The sequence below is a fragment of the Bos javanicus genome, chromosome 25 (assembly GCF_032452875.1).
Source record: "Bos javanicus breed banteng chromosome 25, ARS-OSU_banteng_1.0, whole genome shotgun sequence".
Taxonomy (NCBI): domain Eukaryota; kingdom Metazoa; phylum Chordata; class Mammalia; order Artiodactyla; family Bovidae; genus Bos; species Bos javanicus.
Genome location: NC_083892.1, coordinates 34,349,100 through 34,372,221, shown reverse-complemented (window position 1 = coordinate 34,372,221; position 23,122 = coordinate 34,349,100). Strand labels below are relative to the sequence as shown.

At 52.2% G+C, this 23,122-nt stretch overlaps 1 protein-coding gene and 1 long non-coding RNA gene across 2 annotated transcripts; one reads left to right on the top strand and one right to left on the bottom strand.

The window, feature by feature from the left end:
• Nucleotides 1-1,440: 1,440 nt before the first annotated feature.
• SSC4D (scavenger receptor cysteine rich family member with 4 domains) lies at nt 1,441-14,477 on the top strand. The gene is made up of 11 exons (XM_061401973.1): nt 1,441-1,809; nt 3,830-4,027; nt 5,596-5,631; nt 5,881-6,186; nt 7,135-7,212; nt 8,082-8,396; nt 10,686-10,763; nt 11,336-11,410; nt 11,526-11,837; nt 12,748-12,816; nt 13,441-14,477. The coding sequence occupies exons 2-11, from the start codon at nt 3,862-3,864 to the stop codon at nt 13,755-13,757; spliced, it is 1,752 nt and encodes a 583-aa protein (XP_061257957.1). The 5' UTR covers nt 1,441-1,809; nt 3,830-3,861; the 3' UTR covers nt 13,758-14,477.
• LOC133238638 (uncharacterized) lies at nt 13,065-21,003 on the bottom strand. The gene is made up of 2 exons (XR_009733583.1): nt 20,121-21,003; nt 13,065-14,754 (listed from the first exon to the last, which is right to left on the bottom strand). It is a non-coding gene; the product is annotated as an uncharacterized LOC133238638 (long non-coding RNA).
• Between the last annotated feature and the right edge of the window lie 2,119 nt (nt 21,004-23,122).

Below are 23,122 nucleotides of genomic sequence, written 5' to 3'. Positions count from 1 at the left end.
ATAGATGGTAAGGGTTTTCTGTTGTTCACTTTAAATGACAGAGACCAGAGTTTGCTTAGAAGCCCCATGCGAAGAGTCTAGTTGGGAAAGAGCAGCCGAACATGGACGAGAGAAGACGCACAGATGGAGAGAGGGAGGTCCCTGGGAAAGCAGAAGATGGAGTCTGGACTGCGAGGGAACAGATCCTCAGGCCCGGGGAGGAGGAAGGAGGCAGGAGGATGGGAGGACCGAGTGTGGACATGCGAGGGGGTGCAGGTTTGGGAGCGAGGTGGTGGCAGACCTCCCACCAGAGAAGTTTCTTCTCCTGAGAAGTAGGAAGCAAGGCCAGGCTCCAGAGTCAGGGAGCTAAATCCTTCGAGGCTGCACAGAACTGTGTGTCTGTTTTCTTTTCTTGATGTCTGTTTTACCACCTGCACAATAAACAGCTTGGGTTAGAACCCTGCTCCCCCAACTTGTTTAAGCCTCAATGGGTTTTCAAAAATACACTTTTGGGGGACCCCCACCCTCAGCTGCTGGATCAGAATTTCTGGGGCAAAAGTGGTAAGGGCAAGAATCTATGTGTGTGTGTATATATATATGTACATATACGCACTTTAAAAAATATTTATTACCTATTTATTTAGTTACACTGGGTCTTCGTTGCAACACACAGATCTTTAGTTGTGGCTAGTGAACTGTCAGGCGTGGCTCGTGTGATCTAGTTCCCTGACCAGGGATCCAACCCAGCCCCCTGCCTTGGGAGCAGAGAGTCTTAGCCATTGGACCACCAGGGAAGTCCCTGTATATATTTTTAAAGTATGGCCGGGGATGACGTGAAGGCACATCCAGGTTTGGGAACCACCCTGCCGGGCTTCTCAGGACCCCTCCAGCTCTGAGAGTTTGTAGTCCCAGCTCCCCCCGAGGATGGTGCAGAATTCTGGCACAGCATTTGACTGAAGCTATAAGCTACAGAGTAAGCCACATGCCACTATCTGTTACCAGGAATTTAAAAAGCCCCAAAGGGCTTCTCTGGTGGTTCAGACAGTAAAGAATCTGCCTGCAGTGCAGGAGACATAAGTTCAATCCCTGGGCTGGGAAGATCCCTGGAGAAATGAATGGCTACCCACTCCAGTACTCTGGACTGGAGAATCCCATGGACAGAGGGATGTGGTGGGCTACAGTCCATGGGGTCGCAAAGAGTTGGACACAACTGAGTGACTAACACAAAGTCCCAAAGGTACCAGACTCCAAAGAACCATAACAAGGCAAAAAGCCTGGCAGCAAAACCAGAGCTTCTGCCTGCGTGGGAGCCCACTCAGGCTCCTACGATCGATGTTTTCCAAACCCCCTTGGTGGGACGTGGTTAAGGGCAGTCCCAAGAACAGGAGACAGGCATGCTTTTGGCACCTCTACAAAGGGGTGGAGACCTAGCCAGGCCTTTCAGAAACCTGAACCCTGGGGTGGGGGAGGGGGGGGAGGGGCTGCCCGGCCCTGAGAGTCCGTCTGCCCTCCTCCACCCCAGAGCTCCTCCTCAGCCCGGTCCCCCTTCCGGGGGCTGCTCCAGACGCTGCAGGCCACCTCTGCTCTCTCTTTGCCTCCCTCTGCCCCTAAGGTCGAGTGGGGACAGGCTGGGGCCACCAGCCAGCTCCATGGACGGGGGACTTCGCCTCTGCTCACCTCCCAGCTTTGGAAAGAAAAGAAGAAAGGTCTGTGTTGCTTTGCATCTGGGAGATCCTTCCCCGTCCTAAACTTCTGGAGGCAGGAAAAAGGGATTTGACCTTGGATTGACTATAAAATAAGCAACAGAGAGAACCTAGAACCTTCCCACAGGTATGAATTTCTTCACTTTTGCTGGCATGTGTGAGTATGAGTGTGTATGACAGGTTTTCCATTGGTCAGAGATGAAGTTGTCCGTAGTGATCGCCCAGGCCCTTTCTGACCGCTTCGGTGCTGTGATTCTGCAGCCCTAACTTTCATTCAGTTGTTCAACGTTTCCTTAGCACCCATCCTATGCCAGGTGCTGCCACTAGATAAGCCCTGATCCCTGCCCTCAACGGTCCCCAGTCTGGATGGGGAAACAGTAATCGTAATAACAGTGACCACACTTACGGCGGGTCAGGCACTGGGCTAAGCTTTGTATCAACTTTAGCTCATGTATCCTAGCAAAAACTGGAAGAGGTTAAGTGTATTCCTAGCCCCATTTTACAGGTGAGAACAGTGAGGCCCAGTGAGATGAGGTCACACAGCTAGTAGATTGTGGAACCAATGCTTGGAACCACTGTGGATGCAGCCTGCCTGCACTGTAGAGACAGTTCAGGGCAACAGGTGGACCACTACAGTGGAGGGAGGGAGCCATGATCTGCGGGGCTGGCAACGGTGAAGCCTCATTTTGACCAAGGTCTCCAGAGTGTAAGGCAGGACCAAGCTCAGAGCTAGAGATGGGCAGCCTCCACGAGGCCCACTGAGAGCTCTTGGGTCATCTGGGACTTGAGGTCAGTGATGGTCCGGATCAAGGGTCCCCCTCTCTCAGTCTGGGGGCCAGGGTGATGGGAGATAGAACAGGAGGACTTCAGGATTCCCCGCCAGCTTCCCTGGGAGCTGTCTGTCCCCACACTTAAGAGCGGCGGCTTCCCTGACCTGGGGGGCTAGTGTCCCAGCAGCCTGAGAGGTGGGTGGCCCCCAGGCCTGGGAGGCAGAGGCAGGCCCAGGTCACTGTGGATCCCCCTCAGCAAAGCCTGGACCACAGTTTTCCCCTCCTCACAGTTCTCGACTCCCATCTCCCATCTGTCCCCAGAAGGACAAAAGCTGATTATTCCACTGGGGGCTGTACTGGGCCCCATGAATGGAGTATTGAAAACCCTGTGTCCACATCCAGATAGATTTTCATCCTCTTCCCAACCAGCCTGTTTGTCCGCCAGGATGGAGGCAGAGCCAAGGAAAGATGGGGCGGGGGGCGGTGTTCTTGATGAGAGGGGCACCCACATCCCTGGGCACCTCAGTCTCGGTGTATCCCAAACAGAATCATCTTCTCTTTAAAAAAAAAAAAAAGTATTTGCACTGGGTCTTAGTTGCAGCATGTGGGATCTAACTAGTTCCTTGACCGGGGATTGAACCCGGGCCCCAAGCATCGGGAGAATGGAGTCTTAGCCACTGGACCACCAGGGAAGTCCCTCAAACAGAACCATCTTCTAAACCAGCCACCCCTCACTGCCCCCGCCACAACCACCCAATCATTATCCACTCACTGGGATGCTGGTGACATGGTGTGAATGTTCACTGAGCTCTACTCTTAGGATTTATGCTCTTCTTGGTTTGTAAACTTCAATCCAAAATTAAACAAAATAATCTCCCTGGGCTTCCTACTTCAAAAGGGCACAGCATCCCAAACGGCATTTAAACTTCCAGTCCTACACCATTTTTGCATATTTGTGACTCATGGGAACCATGTCTCCTTGATGTTTTTTCTTTACATTGACTGTTTTTTTGGGTTTTTTTTCCTAATTAAAATTAACTGTAGGGAATTCCCTGGCAGTCCAGCAGTTAGGACTTGGCGCTTTCACTGCTGGGACCCAGGTTCAATCCCTGGTTGGGGAACTAAGACCTCACAAGCCACGATGCAGCAAAAAATAAATAAATAATTAATTTAAAATTTAGTTAACTTTCAAGGGAAACCTGATATTGTTCCAGATCAATGGAAAGCCAGGATCCTTTGTCATAAACAGAATGCACTGCAACAGGAAAAAATTAAGGCAACAGTAAATGTCCATCTATCCCCCCAGCCCCCCTCCACCACAAAGCTCTCCCTGGGCCCTTCCAGCTGGAAGAAGAGACCTGGAACATTTAATTCCAGATGTTCCAGCTGTGACTTCTCACTGCACCTTGATGGGACCACTGGAAAGACCACCCATTGGCTGGACACACAAGGAAGCAGAGATGCACACTGGTCCCCAGCCTGATGAGAGGAGCAGAGGATGGGGGTCCGGAGACAGGAGCACTGCCCCTTCCCCTCTCCCCCCAGCCCTGTCCTTCCTCCTCCTATTGCCACTGGGTGAGTGCCTCCCAACTCCCCTGACCCTTCCCCTTCCCTTTTCTGACTCTCAGCTTTCCCAGTTGTAAAATTATGGTGGGACATGGCCTGTAAACGAGGTGTTTTCCAACATTCTTTCCAGCTCTGACATTTGCCCCAGGTTGATGAAAGCTAAGGTCTGAGTTGGGGGAATGGAAGGCTCAGTGTTAAAGGCTAGAGCTCGATGCACACAGAGTCTAGGCAGTGAAGATACTGGACATAGGGAAGGAGCGAAAGGGCATGGACTCAGCAACGGCTGTTGGAAAACCAGCTGGTAGAACAGATGGAATCAAACAACCTAGGAACTAACCTAACTTAGGAAAAAAGAAACTGACTCTCAGTTTCTTCATCTGTAAAATGGGTTCACTAGTACATGCCTCAGAGGTTGTAAGGTAAGGTATGGGGCTGTGTCTGACAAGCCTGTGCACAAATGAAGGGTACTATGGGGTATTAACTTCTCATGCCAGGCCAGTTTCCTTCTTAGGCCACGTGCTCAGAATTGTTTGGTGAAGAGGAGTGTGGCTATCTGGGTTAGAATTTCTGCTCCACCCTTTATTTGCTTTGTGGCCTTGAGCAAGTGGCCTGACCTCACTAAACCTGAAGTTTTCCCTTCTGCAAAATCTAAGCTGCCTCATAAGTTGTCCTAATGATTAAGTGAGCCAGGCCACATAAAGCAATGAGCACAGTGCTGACATATACAGAAGCAGAAGGACTGATAGGGACTTCCCTGGTGGCCCAGTGGTTAAGACTCTGTGCCTCCAATGCAAGTGGTGTGGGTTCTATCCCTGGTCAGGGAACTAAGACCCCACATGCCACAAAGCATGACCAAAAAACCAGAACCAAAAAAAAAAAAAAAAAAAAGAAACCCAAAGGAAACAGAAAGACTTACATAGGTAAACTCTTTAGTGGGAAACCAGAATGAAACCCAAAGTTAATTTACACCCTTAAGGCAAAGCTGGGGAGTAACAGACTCTGGGCAGGGAGCTCTGGGGAAAACCAAGATGACACAGACCTGGCCACGTCACTGGGCAGAAGGCCTGGAAAGGGGTATGTATATGGCATCCAGAGATTCAGAGGAGAAAGACAGCCCTTTTAGCTGAGAGCTCCAGGAAGGCTTCCCATAGGAGGGGGCTCCATCTGCAGGGCTGTAATGAGCAGGGGGAGCAGAGGAGACAGCAAGATTACAGACCTGGTGACCAGACTGATGCAAGATTAACAAGGAAGGTGAGGCTACTCAGAAGATCCTAGAAGGCTTTGCAGAGAAAGTTCAGGGTCCAGGACTTCTGCAGGAAATGGGGAGAGGAATTCAGCAGTGGAATGGGATCAGCCTGTCTGGGTCTCAGGCAGATCTCTCTGGGGCGGCCCATGGACCAACCGGCGAGGGATGAAGCCAAGAGGCCAACTGGGGCAGTCAGGGGCTTTGGAAGCAGGGGTGGTGACGAGGAAGAGGGTGATGGTGAGGACTTGAGGGGAGGGTTGGAGGGGAGGCTGTGTTCCTGGGGCCAAGGGAGGGGGCTGAGGGGCCAATTCTCTTCCTCACTCTGTTCCAGCTGGTGCCCTACAGCCCACCTCACTGCCCTTTCCAGGTAGGTGCCCCTGCCTCTCCCCCACACTCCCCCAACTCTCGCTCCCAAAGCACTCAGGTGCTCAGAAGACCTCTGTTACTCAAGATGCAAAGGGACAGCTCCAGTGTCCCCATTTTACAGAAAGGGCAAAATAAGGCCCAGGAGGGACTGATCCCAAGGTCCCCACAGCTTCGTGGCAAGGTGGGCATCCTCTAGGTAGGGCCCAGTGACCCCCACCACCACCCCGTGCCAGGTCACTTCTCTCCACAGAACTCAGGCTGGTGGGGGGCCCGAGCCGCTGCCGGGGCCGCCTGGAGGTCCTACACGGGGGCTCCTGGGGCAGCGTCTGTGACGACGACTGGGACGTGGTGGACGCCAATGTGGTGTGTCGTCAGCTGGGCTGCGGCCTGGCGCTGCCCGTGCCCCGGCCCCTCGCCTTCGGCCAGGGCCGAGGCCCCATCCTGCTGGACAACGTGGAGTGCCGCGGGCAGGAAGCCGCCCTGAGCGAGTGCGGCAGCCGAGGCTGGGGCGTGCACAACTGCTTCCACTATGAGGACGTGGCGGTCCTGTGTGACGGTGAGTGGGACAGCCTGTGACCCGGAAGCGCAGACAGACTGCCGGGGTGAGCGGGCAGCCTGACCCGGAAGCGCAGACAGACTGCCGGGCAGCAGGGCTGTGGGCTAGACACGTGAAGGGACTTCCCAGAGGTAAGAATGTTCCAGTGAAGACCAAGCCAGCAGCTGCAGTGTGTACATAGTCCTGGGAAGACCCCCAGCCTGGCAGGCAGGAGCCTGGGCCCTGCCATGCTCCGGCTCATGGTATGACCTCTGCTGAAAACCAGCAATACTGCTTCCACAGAGGGCTTCGATCATCCCAACAGAGAGCTCCCTTCCCAGTTTTATATCCAGACCATTGGGGTCTGGTGGTTTAAGGCCCACTTGGCATAGACCTGCAACAAATCTCTGGGAGGCTTTGACCTTGAAAGCAGTAGTTCTGTTTTTTAAGAAAATCAGCTGGAGGGCTCATTATAAAACCCAGATGGTGGGGCTTCCCTGGCGGTCCAGTGGTTAAGACTGCACTCCAATTGCAGGAGGCACAGGCTCAACCCCTGGTCAGGGAACTAAGACCCCCACATGCTGCATGGCACAGGAAACACACACACACACACTGATGGTAGCCCCATCCCAGAATTTCTGATTCTGCAGACCTGGGATGGAGCCTGAGAATTTGCACGTTGCATTTCCAACAAATTCTCAGGTGATGTGATGCTGCTTTAAAAACTAAGGAAACCAAGAACTGGAAGAAATTCTCTAAAGCAAACTCCTCTAAAGCTACTGCTTTCAGGACTCAGGCGGCCCTTTCTCCTCTCTTACCCAGAGTCCCCAGCTTTGACCCTTTGTGTGGCCAGAAACCGAGATCAGGAAACTTAGGGGTCCATACACTGCCCCTCACATATCTGTGTGTGTGAGGATGGAGAACAGAAATATCCACATCTTCCTCTCTTCCACCCTGCTTCTTTCCCAGAATTCTTGCCCACGCAGCCCCCAACAAGGAGAGTGTTAACCAGCAGGGAACCCCCTACAACGCCCCAGAATGGAAAAGGTAAGCAAAGGCAATGTGGGGGACCACCTGGGTCTTAGGAGAGGGATCCAAGAGGAATCTCCCAAATCCTACCCTAGGCAGTGGGAAGAGAGGGATTACTGATGGGTGAGTTTGGTCATTCCCTCACCCCTGCTCTGCCCCCTGCACCCCCACCCCGCAGGCTGCTCACTATCTGGATAAGGAAAGAGGATTCAGTCTAGTGAGATGATAGAAATAGTAGCATAAGGTTGGAGAAAATAAACGAGGTGGGCTAGTGTTAGTCATTCAGTCGTGTCCAACTCTTTGTGGCCCCATGGACTGTAGCCTTCCAGGCTTCTCTGTTCATGGCATTCTCTAGGCAAGAATACTGGAGTGGATTCTCATTTCCTTCTCCAAAAGAGGTGGGGGCTGAAACCTAATCCAATGGGAGAGTGAGATATACTATATATAGAAATGCTGATAATCAGCTTAGAGCAAGAAAATGAAAAATGAAAAATTCTCTTAAAGGACAGATAAAAAGGCAAGGGAGTCCAGAGGAGGAAGAGGATCCCACTCATCAGAGATTAGAGAGGGCTTCCTGGAGGCAGAGTTGTTTGTGAAGTAAGGAATCAGCACATTCTATACCGTTTAGGAGAGCGTGGACAAGGGCAGGCTGAAAGTGACAGAGTTATAGGATTCTATCCTCAGATCCCCAAAAGCGCCCCTAATCTAGACTGTGAGGAGGCAGTGCTTTGGGGGTAAGTAGGTGAGCAGGTCTTCCTGGGTGTTAGGTCCTGGGACACCATGTATTGTGGGTATGCAGAGGGCCTGGGGCAATAGGAAGACCACTGGATTGGGATGGGCAGCAAAGCCCTGGGGGAGATGCTCCTGGTTCCCGCCCCCATCACCAGGTGAGGGCAGCGTGCGCCTGGTGGGGGGCGCAGGCCCGTGCCAGGGCCGAGTGGAGATCCTGCACGGTGGCCTGTGGGGCACCGTGTGTGACGACGACTGGGGGCTGCCGGACGCAGCCGTGGTGTGCCGCCAGCTGGGCTGCGGGGCGGCCCTGGCAGCCACTACCAACGCCTTCTTCGGCTACGGCACGGGGCACATCTTGCTGGACAACGTGCACTGTGAAGGCGGCGAGCCCCGTCTAGCAGCCTGCCTGAGTCTGGGCTGGGGCGTGCACAACTGCGGGCACCACGAGGACGCCGGCGCGCTCTGCGCAGGTGCGGGGTTGGAGGCGGGGCCGGCGGGGCGGGGCGGGGCCGTATTCTGAAGCAGGAGACCGGAAGAGGGACCTCGGAGGGGATCGGGATGTTGAGTGGCTTGATGTTTCCCTGAGCTCTTTCGAAAAGGCCCCCAAATTAGTTTTTGTTTCTCAGTACGACTCTAGAAGTGCCTCATAAAATTCTAGTAGACTCCACGACTATGTAATACTGCAGTATTACCCCACCAATTGAGATTCCCTGGTGGCTCAGACGGTAAAGCGTCTTCCCGCCATGCGCGAGACCCGGGCTTGATCCCTGGGTTGGGAAGATCCACTGGAGAAGGAAATGGCAACCCACTCCAGTTGCCTAGAAAATTCCATGGATGGAGGAGCCTGGTGGGCTGTAGTCCATGGGGTCGCAGAGAGTCGAACACGATTGAGTGACTTCACCCCACCAATACTCCAGAGTTGTCTAACAGTACTCCAAACATGTCTCCAGAATTTTCTGGCACTCAGTTTAGTTCAGTCACTCAGTCGTGTCTGACTCTTTGCGACCCCGTGGACTGCAGCACGCCAGGCTTCCCTGTCCTTCACCAACTCCCGGAGTTGACTCAAACTCACGTCCATCGAGTCAGTGATGCCATCCAGCCATCTCATCCTGTCATCCCCTTCTCCCGCCTTCAAGTTTTCCTAGCATCAGGGCCTTTTCAAATGAGTCGGCTCTTTGCATCAGTTAAGTAAGCACAGTGACAATATACAGCCTTCCTATTTTCCTATTTGGAACCAGTCTGTTGTTCCACGTCCATTTCTAACTGTTGCTTCCTGACATGCATACAGATTTCTCAAGAGGCAGGTCAGGTGGTCTGGTATTCCCATCTCTTTCAGAATTTTCAGAATTTTCCAGTTTATTGTGATCCACACAGTCAAAGGCTTTGGCATAGTCAATAAAGCAGAAATAGATGTTTTTCTGGAACTCTCTTGCTTTTTCAATAATCCAGCGGATGTTGGCAATTTGATCTCTGGTTCCTCTGCCTTTTCTAAAACTAGCTTGAACATCTGGAAGTTCACGGTTCACAGACTGTTAAAGCCTGACTTGGAGAATTTTGAGCATTACTTTACTAGTGTGTGAGATGAGTACAATTGTGCGGTAGTTTGAGCATTCTTTGGCATTGCCTTTCTTTGGGATTGGAATGAAAACTGACCTTTTCCAGTCCTGTGGCCACTGCTGAGTTTCTGGCACTAAGTACTCTTTTTTTGTTGTTTTTTAATTGTTGGCATTTTCTTTTTAATTTTTATTTTATATTGGAATGTCGTCTATTTACAGTGTTGTAATTCTTTTCAGTGTACAGCACACTGATTTAGTTATACATATGTGTGTGCGTGCTCAGTCATGTCTGACTCTTTGAACCCTTAAACTATACTTATACATATATACATGTATATACATGGATTTTTCTTGATTCTTTTCCCATATATGTTATTATTACAGTATGTTGAGTGCTATACGGTAGGTTCTTGTTGATTACACTTGTTGATTACTAAGCACTCTTTGTGAAATACTTTGGAGTAAAGTAATAGTACTTTAAGATAGCTCCAGAGATACTCCAGAATTCTTTCACTGAAACTCAGGTATGTCCCCTGAATTCCCTCTCTCTTCAATCCTGATTCTCTTATGATAGTATTTCCCCTCACCTGGTCCTTCTTCCGCAGTGAAAGGTTTTCTGAACAAATAGAAATAATAGGGCTGTTAATGGCACTTTACAGATGGACTCCACTCTGCCAGATATTAAGTGCTTGCCCATGCCTCACGGCAAACCAGGAGCCATCAATCCCGATTTACAGATGGGAAAGCTGAGGCCCAATGAGGCATAGTGAGCCCTGGCAAAGCCTCAGCTAACCTTTCTGCATAATCTTGAGCATGCCCCTTGCCCCTTCTAATCTTATTTATCTGTAAGACAGGGATAGTGAGTTTTGTTCTGCAAGCCCCTCAGGACTGTGCATGGCCCTCCCTGGTGGGCAAGACCTTCTTTATCTCCCCAACTTGAACATACATTGGGCTTCTGAGAACCCTGGAAAGAAATGAAAACATGCTTGTGAAAGTGTTGTATAAACTATAGAGTGTACGCCTAGGCAGCACAAATAAATGACCAGAATTGGCAAAGCGGGGCAGACTTCCTTGGACCCCAGCTGAGGCTGAGCCTCCAGCTCTGGAAGTAAAATCTGTTTGTCTTCTCCAGGGAAACCCTCTCATTCTCTCCAGGAACCAGAACCTTGGCCTCTGACCCCACTCCCTTCTCTCCTACTCTAGTCCTGGGCCACTCGACTCTCACAGCACTGCCACCGTCAGCCACAAGAGTGGACTGGGCCTGGCACACAGAGCCAGAGGGTAAGGAGCCCTGCCCTCCAGGCTGGAATGGTAGGGATGAGGTGGGTAGGACTGGAAATTGGGAAGACTGACTGGATCCATGGGGAGGGGGCCTGGGCTAGCAGGCCAGGGCTTTTGAACCAGATGGTAAAGACGTGAGTGAGAGAACGGATGAGCAGATGGAGCAAGAATGAAATCCGGAGCTCTGAAAAGTTCAGCAGGGTGGGAGGAGGCACTTCTTAGAAGCTCTGAAATAAAATTTGGCAGGGGCCGGGTGGAATGGGGTGCTGAGATTGGAAATCGAGGAGACTTGTGAAAATTGAGATACACGTTGAATGAAGGATAGAAGTACTTTTGGAATGAGGGCTGGAACTATCGTTGGCACTGAAGTCTGGAAGTAGGATTTGATTCATTTCCTTCAAGCTTCCTGAGGACCCCACCACAGCAGACAACATGGTAACTCTAGAATTGAGGCTGAGTAGGGTGAAGGCGTGGTAGAGGTCAGACATCTCCGTAGGTGCGCCGTGTGCCATGCTGCAAGCCAGAAGTCCCCTTTGTCCCATTCAAACGCTCTATATGCCTTGTCTCTGCAGCTACAGGAGTTGGTGCCCTGCCTTCCAGGGAGCCCGCACGGCTCACCACTGCCGCCTGGGCGGCAGGGAAGAAAAGTAAGTGGCAGGGCAGGGGTTCCGTTGCGGGTGGGAGAGGGTGGGGCCAGGGCTCTGCCAGGGAGCGGGCGGCCCCAGCCCAGCCCCTCTGGCCGCGGGCCTGTGCACCCTGCAGGCGGGCGGCTGCGGCTGGTAGGTGGCCCAGGCCCGTGCCGCGGTCGCGTAGAGGTGCTGTACGCCGGGGGCTGGGGCACCGTGTGCGATGACGACTGGGACTTCGCGGACGCGCGCGTGGCCTGCCGCGAGGCGGGCTGCGGGCCGGCGCTGGGCGCCACGGGCCTTGGCCACTTCGGCTACGGCCGCGGCCCCGTGCTGCTGGACAACGTGGGTTGCGCCGGCACGGAGGCCCGCCTCAGCGACTGCTTCCACCTGGGCTGGGGCCAGCACAACTGCGGGCACCACGAGGATGCGGGCGCGATCTGCTCAGGTGAGGCCGCAGCAGGACCACATGTGCACTGCGGCACAGGCGAGGCTGAACGCCTTCTGGGAAGTGGGCGGGGCCCCGCGCAGGCGCTTTCTTAGGCATTGGCGGGGTCTGCTGTGAAGTAGGCGGGGCCGCGCGCTGGCCCGAGCCTTGGTGCCGGCGGGACGAACAGGCTCTGAGGAATGGGCGGGGCCTCACGGAGGCAGGCTCTGGGGATGGGCGGAGCCTCGCGGAGGCACGCTCTGCGGCGCGGGCAGGGCGGGGTTCGTTGGGAAATGGGCGGGGTCGCGCGTGAGCGCTCACCGCGGCACTGCAGCGTGAGCGCGGCGGGAGAGTGCTCACGCTCCGCAGTAAGAGGTGGAGCCCACCATCGGGTGGAGCCCACTCGCTCTGCGGCTGCGCGGCATGGGCGGGGCCGGGAAGGGAGCGCATTCTGCGGCAGTGCGGGGCGGGGCCCGAGCAGAGTCCGAAGTGCCGGAGCTCAGAGTGGGAGAGTCAGTCAAGGGCGTGGTCCGGGAGCTTTTGCTGTGCTGCGTCAAGGATCCGAAAAGCTCTAGTTAGCAACGAAAGTTGATCAGCTTTCGGGGAGCATACTTTTGTCCCTTGGGAAGTAACTGGAAAAGGGATAGTTGCAGAGTCCGACACATTTAAAAATGCGTCTCTTTATTGACGGATGTGGGAATTGATATTTTCGCCCGTTTGGTGCCCTGGTGGTAGCTTTGGCCACAGAGGGCTCTGCTTTGGGCCCAGAGTGAGAGAAACACAAACCCCGTTTCTGTTCCAAGGAGTGGGGGCCTATGAAGCCCTTTCTGATCCTAGATCAGGCTTCCCTTGGAGGGTAAGAGGTGACCTGGTCTCAAGGGACTGGTTCCCTAGTATCACAGCCACCTCTTCTCTGTCCTTGCTGAACCAGGTCCAGAGGAGCTAGTCCAGCAGGAGGGTGCTGAGACCACCCGGGTGCCCACTCCTCGGCCCAGGGACGGTAGGTGTTCACAGTCCCTAAGAGTGAGGTGGAGGCATCAGAGTAGGAGGGACCAGATCTGGAGGGAAGTCACAGCCCCAGGTTACACAGCAGATCTGCACCAGATCCTAGAACTTTTGTCCTTTCCTGTTAGTCTCAGGCCTCATCAATAGAGGTATGATGTCTGGAAGGAGGGAGGGGGGTTTTAAGGTAGAGCAATTGAGAGATTTCTAGACTTGAGACCAAAATAAAGGGACGGGGTTCCTGTCCTGAGGAAATCAATGAAAGAATTCAGGCTTTAATTTGGGGAGTCCAGAGGGGAGGGGAAATGGTGATGACCTTCGGGGACACAATCTCATTTGACAACAGCTGTAGGGCTGAGGTATTAGGATTGTAAACAGCCAACTAAGGAGAGAGCAGGCATGGAGCTCACAGCATGCACAGAACACCCCACAAGGGCTTGTACACACTTTCCTGATGCCCATCTTATCTCATTTGTCTGCCCTTGTCCAGTGGCTCCCAGGGCAGTGAGGTGTCCCAAACCACCACCCTTTGTCTCCTCTTAACTACCCCTCCCCTGGCCTAGCTTGGGAGTGGCCTGGCCTGGGCCGGCCCCTTCCAGCCCCAGGCATTGTCCCCCCACAGGACACCTACGTCTGGCCAACGGAGCCCACCGATGTGAGGGGCGTGTGGAGCTCTTCCTAGGGCAGCGGTGGGGCACTGTCTGTGATGATGCTTGGGACCTGCGGGCAGCTGGCGTCTTGTGTCGCCAGCTGGGCTGTGGCCAGGCCCTGGAAGCCCCTGGTGAGGCCCACTTTGGCCCAGGCCGAGGCCCTATTCTCCTGGACAATGTCAAGTGCCGTGGGGACGAGAGTGCCCTGCTGCTGTGCTCTCACATCCGCTGGGATGCCCACAACTGTGACCACAGCGAGGATGCCAGTGTCCTGTGCCAGCCGGAGTGACCCAGCTTGCTCTGCAGACCACCTCTTCTGGGAGCCTACTGTGGCCTGCCCCTCTTCCTCCAGGAAGTGCTCCTCCTGTGACAGCAGCAGTTCACTCTGCCTGCCCTCCCCTTGCTTGGGAGAGAGCCTGCCTAAATGGTGTGGTCCTGCCTAGGGAAGCAGAGCCCATCAACTTAGTGTCTGACCTCACTGTCACCACCTGTGCTGGGCCCAGTTCAATGAAAGCTCCCACTTTCTGCTCAGCTCAAACAGAAAGTGGTGGGGAGTGAATAACTCCTAACTGTCCTCTTTGGCAGGGGTCCCATTACAGGAACCCTGACCCAGCCTTCCTGGTCTGTCCTCCAGAAGGTCCAGAATGGGGTATATCCCTTCCTTCCCGCCTCTACTCATCTTGGAATCCTCAAGAAGAGGGAAGGCAGGAGAGGCCTACAGTTCTGACCTTAGACTGCCAAGGGCTGCAGAAGAACCGGGGTCATTGCGCTGGCCTGCTCCAAGAGGGCCAGATGGTGCTTGGCTGGACAAGGGGACTGGAAGGGGCCAAAGCAGTGACAGTGGTCCCTCCCTGCAGCTGGAACCAGCAACTCTGATTTCTGCTGCCCCCACGACAGAGCCTCCATTTTGCAGATGCAAAGAACCCTGGGGGCCTGTAGCCACCCATTCATAGGTGCCAAGTCAATAAAGCATTGTTTCCCCTCCTTTTCCTCTTTTAACCAAGGTCAATGTTGGTGCGTAAGTGCACTGTTTGTGGCAGCAGGAAAGACTCTGGTTAGGACTCTGGAGGAAACCCTCTGGGGGATGGAGGGCGGGTCAAGAGCATCATCAGAGAGCTTTCCGCAGGCCCATCGCATCCTGGAGACGCTGACTCACAGTGTCAGGCCGCCAAGAAGGCCCCTAGAAGGTCCCCTGGGCCATCCTCACTTTTATGTTCACAGAAATCTGGGTCCTCGACGGGGTCTACTCAAGGTCACGAAACATGGCGGTCATGGCAGCGGAATGACTAGAAGAGAAAAAAATTGACAGGAGGCAGAAAGAATGATGGGGGAAAGGAAGCAGCACTGGGGCTTCCCCAAGGGCTGCTCTTGGGGTACCTCACCTGGAGCCCTAGGGCCACAGAGAAGTAGGGGATCCTGCCAGAGCCTCTCTCAGCCCCAAGGTGCATGACTTGCCAATAGCAACTGTCTGACCAAAAAAGCCCCGCCTTCCACATTAGCCTGCAGGCTCTGTATGAGTTTTCTCTCATTGCGTAGCAAATTATCACAAATTTAGTGACTTTAAACAACATAAATTTATCATCTTACAGTTCCCGAGGTCATGAGTCGGAAATGGGTTTCCCCGGTCTAAATTCAAGAGTGTTGGCAGGGCGATATTCTTTCTAGAGGATCCAGAGGTGAATCCATTTCCTCACCTTTAGCAGCTTCTAGAGGCTGCCTGCATTCCATGCTTGCTCAAGACCTCCTTCTGGTCAGCAATCGCATCACTCCGACCCCAGCTTCCATCATCTCATCTCTTCTTCTGACTCTCCCGCCTCCCTCTTCCATCCTTAAAGGTCTTTTATGATTATATCAGGCCCACCTGGATAATCCAAGATAATCTCCCCATCTCAAGGTCCTTAATTTAAGCACATCTGCACAATCTTTTTAACCATGTAAAGTCACATTTTCACCAGCTCCAGGGATTAGGACATGGACATCTTTGAGGGGAAGGCATTGTTCTGCTTCCCACAGGCTCCAAACCCAAGTCTTGGCTGCCAGCCAAAAAGCGAGGCAGACACTTAAGCTCCAAACTCCATCAGCTCTTGGCAGTATTGGTTTTGTCTCCATTTGTCAGGGAGCACCCTGCAACTTACTGTGTCATTGGAGGGACGAGGGCTGGAGGAGGGAAAGGAATGACAATGCTGAAGAATTCAGGGAGTCGGGGCTTCTGGTTCAGGATGGTGAAGTAGAAGGATGTGTGCTCATCTCCTCCTGTGAGAGCACCAAAGAATGGAGGGAGTCAGGCAGAGAAACAGGGAAGTTCTAGCCACCAAGAGCTTCAGACCTGAGCGCAGCACGCTATCATTTTGCACAGCCCACGGTTATTACCTCTCCAGGTACATCACTGACTCAATAAGACATGAGTTTGAGCAAGCTCCGGGAGTTGGTGATGGACAGGGAAGCCTGGCATGTTGCAGTCCATGAGGTCGCAAAGAGTCGGACACGACTGAGCAACTGAACTGACTGACTGACTGAGGTACACCCACATTCATTGTCTTGAGGTGTATCACAGCTTCCCACCCCTGGACTCCCCTTCCCCATCTAACAAAGTGCTTTCATCGGTGCTCAAGTCAAGGGAAGTATTAGCATCCCTTTTTACAGACAGGGAAAACTGAGGCTCAGAGACCGGAAATGATTTATCCAGGTTTGCAGAGTAGATGCAGGACTGGAAGTTAAGCTTCTTTTATTTCTTAGCTGCACCACATGGCATGCAGGATCTTAATTCCCTGACCAGGGATTGAACCTGTGCTCCCTGCATTGGGGGCAAGGAGTCTTAGCACTGGACTTCCAGGGAAGGCCATTTGCTCAACTCCTTAGTTCAGTCTACAAAGTCTCCTGCACAGACTGGCCCTGCTTGTGTTTTTGACATCATCCATCACCACTTGGTGCCAGGATCTCGCCAGGCTGAACTACTTTCAGTTCCTCTAATGTCTGGGCTTTCTTCCCACCGGGCCTCTGCACATGCTGTTCTCTCTGCCTGGAATACACGTCACCCTCTCCCCTCCTTCCCCCTTAGTCAACTCTTATTTAGCCTCATGGCTCAGCTTTCCTTTCTCCAGAAGGCCTTCACGGGTACCCGCTCCCGCACCCACGGTCAGGACTAGGAGCCCCCATCACACCATGCACTTGCCCAGGGACAGCACCGACCCACGCATCTCAGCGGACTGCTCTGACTCGGCTGTGTCCTCCTGGGGCTGGGGCTGTTGTGTTCAACTTTGTGTGCGAGACCTCATACACGGCAGGTGCTCAAATAATAGTTGGCCAGTGAACAGAGGACCTGAGCAAATATTTCTGGAGCGCCCGTGTGCTAGTCTGCGCACTGGGCTGGACTCTGGGGCTGCAGAGCCCCAGAAAGATCTAGACCCATTTCTGTTTGCAGGGCCCAGAGGTTACCTTCAAGGCAAGTCCCGTGATAAGCCACTGAACAAATCAACAGCCAAGAGATTTGGAGCAGTGATTCGTGCTAGGAAGAACATGAAGCAGGGTGTTATGGGAGGGAATGGATGGTGAGGGAAAGCCTCTGAGGAGGTGAGACTTGAGCTGGGCCTGGGTGGGAACCAGCCATGAGCCTTCTGTGGACCATGAAAAGGTTTAGGGTAGACCATTCCAGGTCTGTCACTAGGGATTTAGCCTGGCCTGCAGAAGGACCAGAAAACAGGGCATTGTGACTGGAGCAAAGTGCCAAGAGACAAGTCAGGAAAGCTGGTAAGGGTCAGACCGCTCAGGGCTTTCTGGGCCACAGAGAAGAGTTCTATTCTAAGGGCAATGAGCCTCTTGGCCATCTTCCGCATCTTTCAACTTCCTGACTGCACCTTGCCTCTTGAGATTAATTAAAAGGGCCCATTAAAATAGGATACCAAGGATCCCTACCAAAAATCTCAGGAATTCTTATGGAGGTTAGTGAAGTGAGTGAAAGTCAGTTGGGTCCAACTTTTTGCGACCCCGTGGATTACACAGCCCATGGAATTCCCCAGGCCAGAATACTGGAGTGGATAGCCTTTCCCTTCTCCAGGGGATCTTCCCAACACGGGGATCGAACCCAAGTCTTTTGCATTGCAGGCAGATTGTTTCACCAGCTGAGCCACAAGGGAAGCCTAAGAATACTGGAGTGGGTAGCCTATTCCTTCTCCAGCAGATCTTCCCAACCCAGGAATCAAACTGGAGTCTCCTGCATCGTACCAACTGAGCTATGAGGGAAGCCCCTTATGGAGGTTAGGTCCTGCTAAGTCCCCCTGACTTTTGCTGATTTCTGAATCTCCCATCTGCTTTTGGAGAAGGCAATGGCACCCCACTCCAGTACTCTTGCCTGGAAAATCTCATGGACGGAAGAGCCTGGTAGGCTGCAGTTCATGGGATCGCTAAGCGTCGAAAATGACTGAGCAACTTCACTTTCACTTTTCCCTTTCATGCATCGGAGAAGGAAATGGCAACCCACTCCAGTGTTCTTGCCTGGAGAATCCCAGGGACGGGGGAGCCTGGTGGGCTGCCGTCTATGGGGTCGCACAGTCGGAAACGACTGAAGCGACTTAGCAGCAGCAGCAGCATCTGCTTTTACCTCCTTTGTGACTCCCCCTTTACCTGTTCACTGACTAAGCCCTTCACCCCTAAAGTTCCACCTGTTCCGGGCTGCGCACAGTGCATGCCTGGCCACTGATCGGGGGCAAGCATTCAACAAGCAGCTGAGGGACTGCTCTGGTGGTCCAGTGCTTAAGACTCCACCTTCCAATGCAAGGGCCTCGGATTTGATCCGTAGTTGGGAACTAAGATCCCACACACCTTGGGGGAACTAAGCCCTCATGCCCGTGGGCTCTGGAACCCATGCAGTGCCACAACTCGAGAGAAGCCCGCGTACAGCAACGAAAGATCCCACGTGCCACAGCTAAGACCTGACACAGCCATAAATAGATAAATAAATGTTAAAAAATAAAGATGCAGCACGCCACAACGAAGATCGAAGATCCCCGTGTGCCAAAACTAAGACCCAGCACAGCCAAAAACATAAATATAAAGAACAACATTAAAGAACCAAACAACTGAAAATTAAAAATTAGATACCCTGTTTTTTTTTTTAAACTCAAGTCCATTATTATTATTTTGGCCATGCCACACAGCCTGTGGGATAGAAATTCTCTAACCAGGGATGGAACCTAGGTTCTCTGCTGTGGAAGCTCAGAGTCCTAACCACTGGACCACCAAGAAGTCCCTACATATCCTGTTTTTAAAGAGCTCTTTTGTATATTCACACAGGGCCACCATCACCACCACTGCACACACAGGCACATTCCCACATCATTTTTATTTTGATTTTCTTTACTCTAGCCCTAACAGCCTACCCCAAATGAGACCCTCCCTGTCTCCTACCCCAACGTTTGCAAGCCCTCTGACTCCTACATTTTTGCCTTTTCTTAAACAACAGCATTACTGAGATATAATTCACATATCATAACATTCACCCTTTTAAAGTGTACAATTCAGTGGTCCGTTAGCTATTTGCAAGGTTGTGCAACCATCACCACTATCTAATTCCAGTACATTTCATCACCCCACCAAAAAAACCTCATATCCATTAGCAGTCACTCGCCATCTCCCCACCCCTGGGGCATCTGGCAGCCGCTAATTCACTTTCTGTCCAGATGGCTTCTAGACATTTTGTAGACATACAATCAGGCAATATGGGAGACCCAGGTTTGATCCCTGGGTCGGGAAGATCCCTGCAGAAGGAAATGGCAACCCACTCCAGTATTCTTGCCTGGGAAATCCAATGGACAGAGGAGCCTGGTGGGCTACAATCCATAGGATTGCACAGCCAGACATGACTTAGCAACTAAACAACAACAGCACAAATGATAATAACATGCTTAACATTTTGAGGGATTACCAAATTGTTTTGCACTGTGGATGGGCCATTTTACATTCCCACGTGCACTGCACAGGGGTTCCAATTCTCCACATTTTTGTTAATTCTTGTCATCCCCATCCCCTTAAAAAAATTCTAGCCATCCTAGTGACTGTGAAGTGTTATCTCCTGGTTTGGGTTTGTATTTCCCTAAAGACTAATTATGTCAAGTGTCTTTTGTTGTTGTTGTTATTGACAATTTGTGTATCTTCTTTGGAGAAATGTCTATCAAGTCCTTTGCCCAATTTTTCGATTGGGTTCTTTCCCATTTCTTAGGCAGAACTGTTTATTTTGTCTACTGCCTAGCCTCCAGGACTAGCTTTCCAAAACTGTCCCTTTTGTTTTGCTAATCAAAGCTGGTTCTCCTAATTTAATTCTGCAGCCACCTATGAAACTAAGTGGTTTCATATACATTGTATTCATTGTCTCACTGTCTCAACCTAAGAGATGGAGATAAAAATCTTTCTAGGATTTTACACAGGAGGATTTAGGGACTGGCTAGGATCACACAGCTACATAATTAAGAGGGTGAGATTCGCTCCCTGAACTGTCAAACTCCAGAGAAGCTCCATGCTTTTCCTACTAACTAGTACAACCGTGTCTCCTGACTTCTGGACGTGTTTATCGCTGCTGTACAAAAGAAAAACGCAGGGTCAGAGAAGGATCAGTTTTTCTGGGTCACAAAGATCAGGGATCAGGTCTAGGGATTCTCACCTCTGCCCCCAAATCCTCCTCCCAGTCCCACACGCTCAGTGGCGTGGACCTGGAGGGGGTGACTTGGCTCGGCCCTTCCGGCCCAGTCGGGTCGCGCCTTCCTGCTGAGTCATGGCGGAGGAGCAGGGCGGGGTGGACGCCCCAAGAGAAGAGAGACTAGGAGCCGCCCTGCGTGAGAACCGAAGCCCCACCTCTGGCTCCGGGGTAGCCTCCTGATTGGAGAGGCTTGGACTGACATAGCCAATCACAGCAAGCTGCGGCGTGCAGGTGGGGCGGAGCCAAAGGCAAAGGCACCACCTCCCCTCCTATCTGAGAATCTGCCCTTTCCGGGCGCGCCCCTTGGGGCTTTGGGGAGCGTGCTGGGCTCCGCTACTGGAGAGGGGGGTGTGCCTGGAACTGGGGTGGAAGCATGGTGCCACCTATGCGGGGTCAGGAGAAAAGGGTCAGGAAGAGCGCCCAAGAACCTGGGGTGAAGGCGAGCTTTTCTAGTCTGTGCGGCCATTCTCAGTTTACAAAGAGCGTTTGACACTCCACCCGCCCCCAATCGGGCCAGGCTGGGATCTTTATTCTTGTTTTAGGGGAGGATTACCCTGCAGAGGACTATTAAAATTATAAGGCCAGTTTTTATTAAAACTGGCATTTGGAAGGGGCAGGCCCAGGTACTTGCAGACAGGTGTACTAGGCTGAGAGTTTCACGACCAGCCGCTTAGGGGCACCCGGACAAAGGCCTGGGCGTGCAAGGTTGGTCCTGAGGGTCTTTGAGATATAGACAAGGGGCAGGGAGGGTGGTCTCTGGATCTCAGCAGTTTGTTCATCAAATTCATAGTCTAGGCCCTGTCTCTCCCTACCCCCACCCCGCCCCCTCCCCTGCACCGCCCTCCACCGCTCTGCACGTCTCTGGCCTCTGCCCTTGGTCTTGGTCTGCTTAAGCTTATCTTACTCTCAAAGACTGCTAGCAGCCTTTCTTCCTCTCAGCCTCACTCAGCTACTCAGCAAATATTAATATTTGAGCCCTTCCTTGTGTCAAACTGGAACAAACAGCGCATCCAACCAGGTCTCTGCTCCTGTAGAGTTTACAGTCTAGGCAGGAGATAGACCAATGATTCCATGAAATACTGGTGAGAGTTGGATGGGAGAAGAATAGAGTGCTAAGTCTGGGGCAGCTTTCAGGGCATTCTTGCCTGGAGAATTCCATGGACAGAGGAGCCTGGTGGGCTGTACAGTTCATGGGGTCACAAAGAGTCAGACATGACCGAGCAGTGTAACACTAAAACTAAATGAGTACTCCATGGAGACTTGAGAGTCCCTGGACAGCCGGTAGATCAAACCAGTCAATCCTAAAGGAAATTGCCCACGAATATCCATTGGAAGGACTGAAGTTGAAGCTCCAATACTTTGGCTACCAAATGCGAAGAGCTGACTCATTGGAAAAGACCCTGATGCTGGGAAAGATTGAAGGCAAAAGGAGAAGGGGGCTGCAGAGGATGAGATGGTTAGATAGCATCACTGATTCAATGGACATGAGTTTGAGCAAACTCTGGGAGATAGTAGAGGACAGAGGATCGTGGCATGCTGCAGTCCATGGGGTTGTAAAGAATCTAACAATACTTAGCAACTGAACAAAAACAATTGAGTCTAGGAGGGACCAGGGAAAGCTTTTGAAAGAAAATAGCTTTTAACCAGATGAAAGGGAGCCTGGATTTCTTTGAGGAATGGGAAAAGAAGCAGGTGGCTGGAACAGAGGCTCAAGGGAGACAGTGGATTGAGACGGGAGGAGAGCCTTTGTAGGCTTATTAATGGTTAGGAAGATTATCCTGATGGCACTAGGAAGCTAACCAGAGGATTTTAAGCAGAAGAGAGACATAATAGGATTTGAGTTTTAAAAAGATCACTCTAAGCATCCTGTGGAGAAGGGGTAGATAGTAGGGGAAGAAGATGGAAACAGGAAAACCAGCTGCATTAATTCAGGGGAGCTGTGATGATGGTTCAAACTCTGGTAGAAGCGGTACAGACCATGAGCAGAGGGATGAACTGTTGACCTGTCCAAGGGGGGCTGTAATGCTTTTGGAGCCTAAGAGTGGCACTCCCTCTGTGAGGTCCCCTTTATTCACTCATTTATTCTTTCATTCAACAAATACTTGAGCACCACTCTAGTCAGAAATTATGCCTGGTTTCCCAGGGAGAGAGGCTGCCATCTGACCCAACTGGGCTGGAAGGGAAAGGGTAATGTCTGCAGATGGGTTGGTACAGACCTCACTGGGACCCCACAGCTGTACAATACCGGGACATTGGTGTGGCGTTCCTCTGCATTCCAGCTCCTACTAGAGCCTCACCTCATCTCTGCTGCCAGCCAGCCAGTGAATTCAATTCCTACTTGGCTGATGAAGAAACTGATGCTCAGAGAAGGGACTGACCTGTCCAAGGTCACCACCCTGAGCTAGAGGCAGACTTGGAACCTGAGTATCCAGGCTCCCACTGGCTTCTCTTCCCACCACAGTCTGGCTGCCCACATTTGGGCTGTTTTAAGCTCCGAGAGCCTCTCCGCCACTGTCAGACAGGAGGAGAAGCTGCAGACAGAGGGGCGCCTGCTCCCTGCCTCTCTGCGTCCAACTCCGGCCCCGAGATTGCAGTATTATTAGCAACAACCCACGACTGCACAGAGCTGTGCAGCCTCCAGCTTGCCAAGGGACTTCACATACAATATCTCATTTGATCCATCTGGCCTCGCCAGGAAGTGAAAATTATTATCCCCACTTAACAAGTGAAGAGACTAAGGCTTAAAGACATAAACTATTATGCATCTGATGAACTCTGCTGAGGTTCAAAAACATATGTATCCATTGACCTCTGATCCCCTGCAACTGTGCTGGGTTCCATAGAATGCAAAGATGAATAGGATCTGTACTCTGACCCCAAAGAGGAGACAATCTGTAAGGATACTGTGCATATACATTCCTAGCCCTTGAGTAAGACCCTGGTGTATGCAGCTTTGGAGAAATGTG

Excerpts from the sequence above, each read along its gene's own strand:
- SSC4D (XM_061401973.1), top strand. The coding sequence starts at position 3,862 with ATGGGACCACTGGAAAGACCACCCATTGGCTGGACACACAAGGAAGCA. Across the intron at positions 7,213-8,081 it reads AACGCCCCAGAATGGAAAAG|GTGAGGGCAGCGTGCGCCTG; the intron begins GTAAGCAAAGGC and ends CCCCATCACCAG. Across the intron at positions 11,411-11,525 it reads CTGGGCGGCAGGGAAGAAAA|GCGGGCGGCTGCGGCTGGTA; the intron begins GTAAGTGGCAGG and ends TGCACCCTGCAG.